Source organism: Sus scrofa, chromosome 9, assembly GCF_000003025.6.
Source record: "Sus scrofa isolate TJ Tabasco breed Duroc chromosome 9, Sscrofa11.1, whole genome shotgun sequence".
Classification (NCBI taxonomy): domain Eukaryota; kingdom Metazoa; phylum Chordata; class Mammalia; order Artiodactyla; family Suidae; genus Sus; species Sus scrofa.
The window spans coordinates 125,030,713-125,044,446 of record NC_010451.4 but is presented as its reverse complement, the minus strand read 5'-3'; the positions used below and the strand labels follow the sequence as shown (position 1 = coordinate 125,044,446).

At 42.6% G+C, this 13,734-nt stretch overlaps 1 protein-coding gene across 6 annotated transcripts in view; it reads right to left on the bottom strand.

Moving 5' to 3' along the window:
- The window catches only part of RGL1 (ral guanine nucleotide dissociation stimulator like 1), a 294,657-nt gene that overhangs the window by 98,568 nt on the left and 182,355 nt on the right, over window positions 1-13,734 (bottom strand). For 3 of the 6 annotated variants that reach the window (XM_021063811.1, XM_021063813.1, XM_021063812.1), the window contains one exon: window positions 5,807-5,883. The exons of the other annotated variants lie outside the window; for them this stretch is intronic. In XM_021063811.1, coding sequence (XP_020919470.1) covers window positions 5,807-5,883 — 77 coding nt within the window. The remainder of the gene's footprint in view (window positions 1-5,806; window positions 5,884-13,734) is intronic. 6 annotated transcript variants of the gene reach the window in all.

Here is a 13,734-nt window from a genome sequence, read left to right as displayed (position 1 = left end):
CTGATTTGAAGGGGAAAAAAATTCCCTTCAATCAAAATAATCCTTTAGTCATTTGATACTTTAACAGGGAAAGTGTTAAGTAAACAACCTCATTAGATTGGAGACAGTATGAAGCCCTTCTCCAAGCCATGCTTAATCTTCAATACATCAGTCCTCCAGCATCCTGGCCCGAGCAGAAATGTAAATAATGAGCTCTTCCAGTCATTACTCCCTTAGAAAATCTAAAACCCAGACCCAATGTTTTACAGACTGTTAGAATAGGAGTTCCAATTGTGGCTCAGCGGGTTATAAACTTGATTAGCATCCATGAGGATGCAGATTCTACCCCTGGCTTCACTCAGTGGGTTAAGGATCTGGCGTTGCCGTGAGCTGTGGTGTAGGTCGCAGACGTGGCTTAGATCCTGTGTTGCTATGGCTCTGGTGTGGGCTGGCAGCTCTGCAGCTCCAATTCAGCCCTAAGCCTGGGAGCTTCCATATGCTGAGGGTACAGCCCTAAAAAGCAAAAAAAAAAAAAAAAAAAAAAGAATAGCATGTTGCTGCTGTATAGCACAGGGAATTCTATCCAATATTCCCTGATAATCTATATGGGCAAAGAATCTGAAAAAGAATGAATGTGTGTGTATGTATAACTGAATTACTTTGTTGTAAAAGCAGAAATTATCGCAACATTGTAAATCAACTGTACTTTAATAAAACTTTAAAAATAATTTTTTAAAAAAAGGATAACACATTCATATCTCTATATTCATTCCAAACACCAAAGGTATTTTTTGTCTTTTTTAAGGGCCATACCTGCAGCATATGGAAGTTCCCAGGCTAGCAGTCAAATCAGATCTACATTGCCGGCCGACGCCACAGCCACAGCAATGCCAGACCCAAGCCACATCTGTGACCTATGCCGCAGCTTGTGGCAATGCTGGATCCTTAACCCACTGAGCAAGGTCAGGGATTAAATCCTCATGGATACTAATCAGGCTCTTAACCTGCTGAGCTGCAAAAGGAATTTCCCACGCACACACCGAAGGTAATTTTATATTCCCTCTTCAAATGCCCTATAACCACCACAGTATAGGAAATGCCATGAAATGGCTCAGAGATAAGCTATGATCATCTATACACCAAATATGCATAGATTAAATGTCCTTGCCCATGCAAAGGAAAAACATGTGTATGTAATGGCACGGCCCTGGCATTAAAGGCAAGGCCAGTGCATCTGAGTATAGACAGCTATTTACACAGGGACACTCAGAGCGTAAATCACAGGCTATACAAACCCCTAGGGCACGTGATACCACACTCAGCGTGAGCTTCTGCGTCATGTGAACTTCCACTTTGGGTGTCAACTAACTTTTTTTGCTAGGTTAGGGTTGCCAAGATGCCTAATTAAATTTTAATTTCAGAAAGATAATAAGTAAGTGAATAATTTGGAAACATAAGTATGTCCCATGCAGTATTTAGAACCTACTCATACTGGAAAATTATTTGTTGTTTATCAGAATTTTCAAATTAACTTGGCATCCTATAGTTTCATTTGCTAAGTCTGGCAACCCTATGCTAAGCGCATATAAAGAGTACAGAATGGATCTCTCATGTATTTGTCTATCTATTCAGCCACACACTAATGAAACAGTACCATACACCAGGCACTGCACAAGGCAGGACAGATAGAAACGTAAATAGTATGAGTTCCAACACCCAGGGTGTTCAGTCAGACTGAGGAAACAGACATAAAAGAAACTGCTATAACACAATGTGAATAAAATGGCAGAGAGATAGGCAGATATCCTGGAAGAACCAGGAGGGACCCAACACAGAGACAGCATCTGATAGCGACTAGAAAGATAATGGTGCCACCCATATGAAAGGAAATTGAGGAAGGGAAGCCAGATTTTTGTGGAGCAGAGGCACTGAATTCTACTTTAGACATGTAGAAGTTGAAGTATCTTTGGGATTTTCCAATGGGACAGTCCAATAGGCAGTCAGAATCCAAAAACTGGGAAGAGGGGTCTAAGATAGAGATATGTAGGAGTTGCATCAATTAAAACAGCTTCACTCATCCAGGCAGAGTGTGTAGAATAGTGGCAGTAGAGGGCCAAGGATGGCATCTGGAAGAATATCCAAATTAAAAGGGTTCCAAGAATAAAGATGGCAAGCAATGCAGAAGAAGCACCTGCACATGTGGCAAATTTACACTCACCTGATCTCTGGTAGCACTTGTGGGCAGAGAACCCAGGAGAATGCTTCACTGCCAGACTCACATATATGCCAACACATGCACCTTCCATCTAATCATGCAAACACATCCAGGTCTAGCCAGCAGTGTGTTGGAGCCAGCCTGCCCTGCTTGTAGGAGCCAACTGCACACATTCCTCTATTCTATGTTCAACGACATCAGGTTGGTATTGCCAACCTGCCCGTGGTGGAAATATTTACATCATGGAAATTGGCGAGATGGCTACAAACTGGGGCTTTTGGACCTGGAGAGCTAATTTACCACCACACCCTCGCCTAGGTGTCTCTCTCAGATCATGGCAATGGTAAATTCAAGAGAGATGTCATACTGGTAGAACCTTCTTCTCTTTCTGTGTCCACTCCTGTTAAGGCACTTGTGTTGTCCCCATGATGTTTGACCCCATAGAAGATGGAAAATTATGCCTCTGAACTAAGAAAAAAGTAGGTATGTAAAGGAAGATGAGGTAGAGAAGCATGTCCCTGATAAATGAATGTGCTCTTAAAAAAACTACAAGATCCCCAAGAGTTGACTTTGCGTGAAGCCACATGTTGGGATGTGGTCAGATTGCTATGACAAGGACCCTTCATCCTCAGGAAAATGCTGAGAGCTGTAATAACAAACAAGGAGCAGTGTTTTATCAGAGAGAAATCCCAGTCCCTTCCGCCATCCTGTCTCAGCAGGAGTTCCTAGAACACCCCCGTAGAGAACTCAAAGGGGAAGCAGGAAGTTGTGTTTTCCATTCCCAAAAAAATGGCCATTCTCCTGGCTGTGAATCTGCTCTGCCCAGTGTTCATCAGACTGGATCTTCCCTGACTCAACCCCCTACTGCTGGGGTTCTGGTCCTCCTTGATGGATTCCAAAGTCTTTAAGGAGGCAGATTCAAAAATTAAGTGGATTTAAGGAGGCTGCTGACTATGTTTTTCAAATGTAATGATTTCATTCTATGCTACCTTTCTGCTTAACACTCAGGATGCTGATGATTAAGAGGTTATGAATTCAACCAGCTTCTGTTTCCATTTCTGAGGCCAATTTACTATGGGACTTAGGGCAGTAAGTTAAAGTTTCAATGTCTTGGTCATCGACTTTGCAAAATGAAGAAATCATATGCTATTCGGGGAAGTTCAAGAATTTAGACTTACGGCGGGGGAAGGGAGGTTTGCACCAAAATAGTCTGTGCTGCATGTGCCAAATTACATCACAAATCGTCACACATGGTTGTTAGTATCCAGAGTGAACAGAGTTGCAAAATTGGCAATGCCCTCCTTTCTGTCACATTCAGACCTCAAATGCTCAAGGTCTTCCTATCCTGAGGTCACAGGTTAACAGGCACCCTGGCTTTCTGGAATTCATTCTGTTTTTTTTGTGGAGCCCAGCCAACCTCTGAAAAGGTCAGCAGGGGTAGCAGCTTCTGTGTGACCTAATAGTCTCTGTGAATGAAGCCTCCGATGAATGGAAAGGCTTCCTCACAGCCCAGAAGCTTTCCCGGCCCATCAGAAGACCCCAGTCAGTTCCACATGTAAAGGGTCCCTTCACCAATCTTTGGGGGAGCAGAGGGTGGCAGCTGCCTGATGTTTCCCAACTCAGTCATTAGTAGGAGTCTTCTTCCGCACACCACATTAGGAAATCTCTTATCCTGGAGTTCCCGTCGTGGCTCAGTGGTTAACGAATCTGACTAGGAACCATGAGGCTGCGGGTTCATCCCTGGCCTCGCTCAGTGGGTTAAGGATCTGGCGTTGCCGTGAACTGTGGAGTAGGTCACAAACATGATCTGGCATGGCTGTGGCTGTGGTGTAGCCAGCAGCAACAGCTCCGATTAGACCCCTAACCTGGGAACCTCCTTATGCCACAGGTGGGCCTGAAAAAAACAAACAAACAAAAAAGAAATCTCTTATCCTCCCCACTTTCCTATGGGATTGTTCAGTTTTAAGCTAAGTAAACATTTAGCTCCCACTATTATCATCACCTATTACAATAGAGGCATAAAAATCAAGTCCCACTATCAGAATGCCAGTAAACTCATTACTCCCCTGGATTTCAGAATTCAAGGAATGACTCTACCCAGCTTGCTCCTTTCCCCTCCAAAACTAGATCCTCTAAAGCCTATGTGGAGTTACACATTCAAATGTAAAACTGAACTTTGCAGTTGTCACAAAGCTCTGGGCACAGAGCCTCTGGTAAGCACTTTATCCCTGAGCACTGCGTTTGGCACAGGTACTATTCCTAGTAGAGCATGGGTTGTAGAACAGGCTCCCTACAGAGTAAGAAGGTATCTTTGAAGCTACCATCAGGTGATCCATTCTAGGGCAAGGTATGAAGGACAATTTCGTTTTTCTTGAGTCCATCTCTCTGGAAGATAGACTGAAGCAAACTGGCTTTTTAAAAAATAGGTTTGCCTCTTCATAAGCTGAAATTAATTCTAAGAAAACTGTGCTAATGCCATAAATAAAAAGGAAGAGGACATTAGCAGTTATTTATTGAGCCTCTACGGTTCAGTCTTTACTATAAATCGTGGTGTAAGAATGATTCTCACTTTACTTAAGGACACTGAGTTTTAAGGAGGGGTCTCACCCAAAGTGAGCCAATTGGCCTAAGTGACAGAGTCAGGATATAAAACCGGCCCCATCTTTCCACTGCGGTATGTTGCATTAAAACGTAAAGTGACACACTGACACAGTATTGGGTATTCAATTTCCTTATTTGTACACCCAAGACTATCAGAACTCAATAGCCCAGAATCTCCATACTTCATAGGACTATTGTAAGAAAGAGAGAAAATTAGATAAACAGATCTGAAGGTATCTTGAACAGTTCCAAGAACTACGGGGGATTCTACAGAAAAAAGAAAATATTGTACATAACACTAAAATTCTTCTCTTTTCACTTTCCCCTACGCCAATTACCCTCATCAAAAGTTAGATCTTATTACATCAAATATTCTCTGGTATTATCCCTCTTACTTCCTGACATCGACTGAAATCTCCAACACCTAAAGATAAAAAGATAGCGTTGCAGGGTTTAATGACCTTCCTGGAGGAAGACAAAATACCTCCTCCCCGCCATTATCACAATTTCTTAAATGTGTAAATTAAGTCTAAGAAAGATGAATGTCTTTATTCACGGCTCAAAAGAAGCCAAGAGAACAATGTCAGGAAGTTGTATGAGAAGCTATCGGAGGATACAGTGTACGATCCCGGGGGGGAAGAGGGAGACGCTCACGGTCTGCTCTGATTTCCAGATTATTAATTTTCCCATCTGTCAGGTTTATACACCTCTCTACTCATGAGACAATCTCCTATTTTTAGAAAGAAAGGAAAATGAGAGCAAAACGACAATACGACGGAATAGGCGATATAGCCAAACAGAGTGGTAGTTTGTAAAGGACGACACTTAATAAAAAAATAAATGGAGGAGAGGGCAGAGTATAGAACGAACTGACGCCTGGCAAAAATGGAGATCCACTTTCCCCGGGCAAAGAGAAACTTTTGAAAAGGGAGCTATTTTGTTCACCAGATTTGAACGTGTCAAAACCATATGTAAAAAATGAGGCGTGTCAGTTATAAAGAAAATATTTACCTTCTTAATGATATGCTCATCATTCCCATGGCTCATGACCCTCTCTTGATGGCAGTTAGTAAAAACAACATTAAGAGCTTCCGTTGTGCCAAAAAAAAAAAAACCCAAATGAGAGGCTAAGGGAATCTATAAAAGAAATGAAGGACTATATTCTTTTAAAACCTAGCAGTAGAGATTATAATATGAATGTGAATTTTTTCATTTGGTGGCGTGGAAGGAGACGTGTAGAGCTTAACACTAGGGAATATTTAACAGATTAAATAAATGCCAGACGAATAAGCAGCGGCCGTACAGATAGAATTCAGAACTGATGGGGACAAAAGTCTCTTGCAACCCTGAGATTCAACAATAAGGAGGGCACAGAATTAGATTCTGCTTCTATTTCCAGGTCTATTAATCTTCAAATATCTGACAGTGCCTTCTGCTTATCTTACTGGTGGGCTAGATTAACTTTCTCGTTTGACTGTTTTTGTTATTTCCTAAACATACCTGAGTGGATCTATTAATTAGCAAACATTTGTTGTCCCTACTATGTGACTGCTGAAAGCCGAGGTAATAGCGGAGAACCAGCCCGACAAGACGCCAGCTCACACAGATAAGTCCCCCTCTCCTCCAAAGGAGGACAATGCAGATGCATGAGCCGTCTTGTCTGGACCTGGGCTTGTCTTATGGAGCCCATTCCCTGGAGTCAGAGTCTTCAAATGACCCAACCCTGAGAGTTGAAAGCTGCTCCACAAGGAATACCATAGAGATGTGGCATGCAAAGAGATACAAGCTATGGCTATACAAAGAGCAACTCTTTCTAATCAATGCCATGTAACTATAAATAGTAATTGAAGATGGAACCATTGACCAAACTGAAATAAATATATACAGTCCTCAGCTGTGGCATCTCTGTGACACCTCCAGTGGGGCTTTGCTAACAGACCAACAGACTGTATCATTCATTTGTATAGAGCAAATCAGTTTTACCTTTAACCAACGGAACTATTCAACGTCATAAAAGCAACAAATCAGAATGTTCAGAAAAGGTTCTGAAGTTTTAGTTATAGTAGTTTGAGTTTCTGAATGTAAAATATTTTAAGATTTTTTGGTATCAATGTCACCAAAAACATTATACATTTTGGAATTCATTTGTCCATCTCCTTGAACACTCTAAGCAGTTTTCAAGAGAATCGCCTAAGATGCTGCATAAAATCACTGATTCCTGAGTTCATATTCCAGAGATTCTTATCAGCTGACCTAAACTAAAACCAAGGGATCTGCATTGTAGTCAGAATTCCTAGTAATTTTACTACTGGTAATTTTATTTTTTTGTTTTGTTTTTGTTTTTTGGGGGGGTGGTTTGGGGGGGGAGTTGGGGTTTTTTTTGTTTTTGCTTTTTAGGGCTGCACTCGCAGCAAATGGAGGTTCCCAGACCAGAGGTCAAATCGGAGCTACAGCTGCCGGCCTACACCACAGGCCCAGCAACATCAGATTCGAGCCACATCTGTGACCTACACTACAGCTCACGGCAATGCCAGATCCTTAACCCAGTGAGTGAGGCCAGGGATTGAACCTGCAACCTCGTGGTACCTAGTCGGATTCATTTCTGCTGATCCACGATGGGAACCCCACTCCCAGTAATTTTAAATGCAAAAGAACTCTTGATTACCTTTTGAGAAATATTGTTCTTGACAATGCAAAAACCAATGAGAGGTAAGATTTGCTGAAGGGATAAAGAAGTTGATTAACCAATATAAGCTTCGACAAAGTCATGTGACTTCTCTAAGTCTTAGTTTCTTCATTTGTAAACTGGGAGCAGTATTACCTTTACCTGCCTTTACTCACCTTGATACTGCAAGGATGATTCAAAAAAACATGTGGGATAAGCTTTGAACTGCTTGAGATGAAATAACTACATTAATAAACTAAGGTATTATTAACATTCACTCAATGGCCTGAGATACTTTCAAGCAAACAATGTGATCTTAGGTGGTTATGCTATGAAATTCAATGGGTTTTCCTACAAGAAGGGAAGGAAAGACTAGTCCACAGTTTACTTCTATCCTCATTACTCTCCCTGATGATCAAGCCAATGAAAACGCATTGGCATGTACCTCTCGTGGTACCCCTGTGGAACTGGCACTATGGACTCCTCTCTGGAATGCTCTGCCCCTTTCGCTTATGAGCAATACTTTCTCAATAACAACTGATCAATAATTCTATGCACTTTATATGGATCCCATAATAACCTTATAGAGCCAATAAATTTCTTATCCCCATTTTACAGATATTTTACAGAAAATTGAAGCCCAGAGAGGCTGACTTGCCCAGAGAGGGTGCACAGCTAAAAAGTATCCAAAGCCAGGATTCAAATCCAAGTGGGCTGGACCCACTGTCACCCTTAACCAGAATGCTACTTCATTTCTTTCAAGGTTCTCCTGTGATTCTGCAGGCTGATCACTAGTTCCTGATCCCTCACTTCTCATCACTATGGAAACCTTTCCAATCTCAAGTCTCTTTTCTTCTTAGTCTATATAGTCTTTCTGGCCACCCCATACACACATCACCCCCACCAGACTCACCTACACAAACAGTATAATATCTCCACTTCTTATTTTTCCTCTAAATTCTACACCTGAATTTCTAATTACCACACATCTACCTGGATAATCCATAAGAAACTCTAACACAACATGAACAAAAATAAACTCATTCCTCCTAAATCTCACCCCTTCACTAGCTTCTGACTGAGTTAATGATCCAAGTCATAAACCTACAAACCGTGTTTATTCTCACCCTATCTCCCTCTCACCTCCAAAACCCAACCTGTCCCATTCCCTAAATATCTCTCTGTTCTATTCTTCCCCTCCATCTGCACTCTTACCTTAATTGAGGTCTCATTTCTTAACTGCGTACATGTAAGAAGAAGAAGCACTTGAGTTCCACTTGCCTCTAGCCTTGCTAAAATCATCTTTCTAAAGCACAAATCCCAGTGTTAGAATTAAGTTCGAGTATCTACCAAAGCTAACGGTGCCTGTCTTATGACTCGCTGTTCTATTCCTAAAAGCTATTATGAGTATTATGCCCACCGAAACACATGGGCAGGCACATTTATAGCAGTTTTAGTTATAAAGGCCACACACCCTTCCACAGTGCATTGTAAGCATTTGTTTACTTACAGGCATCCTCCACAAGACTGTAAAATCATTTAAAGGTGAAGACCAGTCATAGTTATATTTATAGCTCCAGAAATTAGTCTATAAACACATCAATAAGTGCCTCAAGAATATTAATTAAATAAACATGGCTTTAAGATAAAAATGAGTTTTTTAATCTAATGAATCTAATGACACCATGTTCCCTAAGGGAACTTTTTTCCTGATGCTTCTAAACTTAGTCAAATTAAAAAGTCAATACACATACACAAGAAAAGTCTGTACATACACATTTGCATGTACACTGCTTGGCCATCACTTCTTAGCTGGACTGCTAAAGTACACCTTTTTAAATTGTTCTTATGGCCATCCACAGCAATCTTTTAGAGACACAAATCAGATGGTGTGACTCCCCTGCTTAGGGCCTTCTTGCTTCCCTAACGCTTGGAACAATATGCAGACTCTACCGTGGCTCATGAGGCCCTTCCTGCCTACCTCCTCGACCTCACCTCCACAACCATCCCCTCCCTCCACAACCCCCCCCTCCCTCCACAACCACCCCCCTCCCTCCACAGGCCTCAGCCACACCAGTCTTCTTTCAGAGCTTAAAATGAAGCAAGCTCATTCACGCCTAGTGATTTTTTGCATTGATTCCTTCTGCCTAACATACTGCTCGGCCAGATTTTCCTGAGGTGGGTCCTTCCCCCTCATTCAGTTTTGATCAGGTGGCATCTCCTCAGATGAACCATCGAGACCCTCCCTCTAGTGTCTCACTGCCCAGCCTCCCCTGCCAGGCCGGATCACATTATCTAAGTTCATTGCTTTATAGCCCTGACTTGTTTGCATGTTTGCCGTCTATAAATCCTGCAGCAGTAGAGTTCTTATCTGCCTTGTTCATTACCATATCCCTGGGGTAGAGAATAATGTCTAACACACAGCAAGTGCTCAATAAATGTTTGTTGTAATGAGTGAAAAATCAATGTAATTAAACTGTCTATTATTTACAAATCTGAATGAAGGGCTTACTAAAGAAACTCCACAGATCTACTGAAAAATGGAAAGCTCCATCCTTGGAACTGAACATCTTGGACAAACAAAGTAAACTGATTCTATCGCTTCAGAGCAGTTGAGAGCTGAAGATAATTTTCCAAATGACTATGAGCATTTTCTTAAATTTCAATTAATTCTATACTTGGTTATCATAACAATTACTGCAGTCATGGGGTTTCTTCTCCAGAATTCCTTTTCCATCAAGATGGAGATGCTGAAGCAAACTCCACACAACAAAGGTCTCTCCTTCACTGCCCTCATTGTTCCATCAGACATAAATGCTACTGAACCAAATGCCTGCTTTGAAAAACAGAGTGGGCATGTGCTCTTGTTCTGACTTCTTCCACTCCAAGGGGGAGTATGAGAGGAAATGAATACACGAGCTGATCAACAAGCTACATAACGTAAGTATAAATGCATTGCAAGAAGTTTACTTATGAGGCGCTGCACGACCAAGACGCTTCCAGTACTTGCAACGTGAAAGACATGGTATAACGTAAGGTCTTCATTTGAAGACTTTTAACTCCCCTTTCTCCCCTGCCAGGTTCTAAGCCTTGAACACTAAGGACACTGAGGTCTCTGAATTTATACTAAGGGGTTTTCTTTCTTTTTGGGAGGGGGGTTGTTTGTTTCCTTGCTTGCTTTTTAGGGCCACATCTGTGGCACATGGAAGTTCCCAGGTGAGGAGTGGAATCGGAGCTGCAGTTGCCATCCTATGCCACGGCAACACGGGATCTGAGCCATGTCTGTCACCTACTCTGCAGCTCACAGCAATGCTAGATCTTTAATCCACTGAGAGGGGCCGGGGATCAAACCTGCATCCGCATGGATACTAGTCAAGTTCATTACCCCTAAGCCACAATGGGAACTTCTGTAATAAGTTTTTATTACTGAAACAAATAAATGTTCTAATGTCTCATTCTAGAATGCTAAGCGAGGGTATTTTCCACCTTATAACGAGGTTCCCTTGCTACCCTGTCACTAAACCTTCTTCAGTGGCAGTCCCAGAGCAATTCTTCTTGACCACAAATCCTACTGCCATGCATTTATTTATTCAGAAATATTTAATGAGCTTTTACTGTGTTCAAGGCACGATAAGACACTGCAGAGACAGCAGTGAACACAGACACAGACCCTATCCTCATGAAGCCAACATTCAAGTAGAGAAGACAAATTTTTTTTTTTTTGTGGGGGGTCTTTCTGCCATTTCTTGGGCCGCTCCCGTGGCATAGGGAGGTTCCCAGGCTAGGGGTGGAATCAGAGCTGTAGCCGCCCAACCTACGCCAGAGCCACGGCAACGCCGGATCCTTAACCCACTGAGCAGGGCCAGGGATCAAACCCGCAACCTCATGGTTCCTAGTCAGATTCGTTAACCACTGAGCCACGATGGGAACTTCAGAGAAGACAAATATCAAACAGATAATTTAACAATTAACTATCTAAGGACAACGGAAATCCTTGCTCCCCATAAACAGATGCTAAAAGAACCTAAGGGAAGGGGGTCAGATTCTGTCTTGGTGATCAGGAAAAGTTTCACTGAGCAACCAGATCAGAACCATCTGCAAGTGTCTGCCAGGCAAAGAGTGAGAGAGAGCATTTCAAGAGAGGGAACTGCATGCAAACGCCCTGAAGTAGGAAGAGCCCTGGTGTCCCGGTGGACAGAGAGAAGCTGATGGACAGGAGCAGGAGCTGAGTTTAGCCAGGAGAAAAATTTTGATCTTGACCCTAATACCAATAGGAAACCATGCAAAGATTTTAAGCAGGGAGTATACCATGATCAAATATAACCTGGATCTACAAAAAGCATGAACTAAAGGAAATAAAAAGAGATTCAGTTAGAAGACTCCCAGAGGAGGCAAGGGTTTCTCCCAATGAGGACCCTGATTTACCTGCCTCTGAATCACCTGAGTACTTAAAAACAGATTCACGGGCCCAAGCTCCAAGCTACTAAACACAAATCCTTGTACCTGGGGAATCTGAGGTTGGTCCTAGGTTGTCATAATAAAGACGAATGATTAAGAAGTAGAGTAATAATGCTGGAGTTCCCATCGTGGCCCAGTGGTTAACCATTCCGACTAGGAACCATGAGGTTGCGGGTTCGATCCCTGGCCTTGCTCAGTGGGTCAAGGACCCAGCGTTGCCATGAGCTGTGGTGTAGGTCGCAGACGCGGCTTGGATCCCGAGTTGCTGTGGCTCCAGCGTAGGCCAGCAGAAACACTCCGATTAGACCCCTAGCCTGGGAACCTTCATATGCAGCGGGAGCGGCCCTAGAAAAGGCAAAAAGACAAAAGAAAAAAAAAAAAAGAAATATAGCAATAATGCCAGAAGAATTCTAATGATCATCAGATGAAATAAACCAGGGTGGACATAAAACCACCGCTTTGACTTGGGTATGAATTTCCTCTTCTAAAATTTCCGTGGTACCACTCCCTTCTCCAACTCCCTTTCTCCCTTACCTGCAGCAAGGGACTATTGTTATTCTTTCTCCATAGTCCTCAACTGACACTAGTTTTATCCAGAGAAGAAGCATAACTTCCTTTGACTCGTTCCTGCCTGGAGCAGATCAGAGAAAACGGACAGAGAAGTTCACCAGTGCTGCTACTACATGTTGGGTTCTGACTGGAAAAGTTTCAGATGGGAATCATGTTATCTTTCATTTACGTGGCCCTAATATTCAAAGCTCTTTTTATATATACCATCTCATTTAATTCTCACAATAACCCTAATTAATAGATGAGGACACTGACAGCTCAAGGGGCTAATTTACTCAGTCACATTACTGGTAACTGACAGAGGCCAGTCCAGACCTTTCAGAAGCCAAAGTCACGCTCAAGGAGCAGGGCCACGTGGCTCCAGTAGGTTGGACCCCCATCTGCTCCTCAAAAGTCCCCCCTGTACTGCCCTCTGCCCCTCATTCCACATATGCCAAATAGTGAGAGGCTACTCCATGTCAGCCACTGTCAATAAATCACAAATTCTCGGGTCCGATACGCAAGTCAAAATTCTATGGGATATTGGGAAGGCAAAAGATGTCCTCATAGGCAATCAGGTGATGGCTATTCCTTGTCACCCAAATTATTTGAATGTAAACATTGAGATTTCATATGAACAGGATAGTGGTCACAGGGCCCTGGGAAACTCAGTCTTAATCAACAAAACATAAACTTCTCTTGTCAAAGAGGGGTAATGGCCATGTTACCAGGAGTAACTGTATGTCTGGATTTCCAAAAATGCATTCTCTCATTAAAAAAAAAAAAAAAAAAAAAAGCTGCAACATTTCCTTTTCCAGGAATGTGATTTAACTTAATAGCTAAGCTAATAATCACTAGCTCCTTCTCTGGTGCGAACAAAGAAAGCACTGTCTCTGCAAGTGGACACAGTGGTCCTGAATGTGAGACGGAGTTAAGCATCTGCTTGTGAGGGACCGTGATGGTGTGTAACACATGGAGCCGCGTGAACACCTCCCGCAGAGCTCCACAGGGCCCGCTCCCTCCGATTCAGGTGGGGAGACGTTCCCGTCACGTCAAAAGGCTCTCCTCGGTCACTCCCTTAACGGGTAGGGTCAAAAATTTTACATTCTACTCAGCCAGGGAAATGCTGTACACAGCTGTTGTGTCCAAAGTAAATAAAGACGGGAGTAAGACCAAAAAAATGCTTCTTTAAGGACCAGAGGGCAACTGCGAAGAGACCGAATGTGTAGAAGATGGCCAGGCCAGACCTGAACTCAAGAGCTTTGTT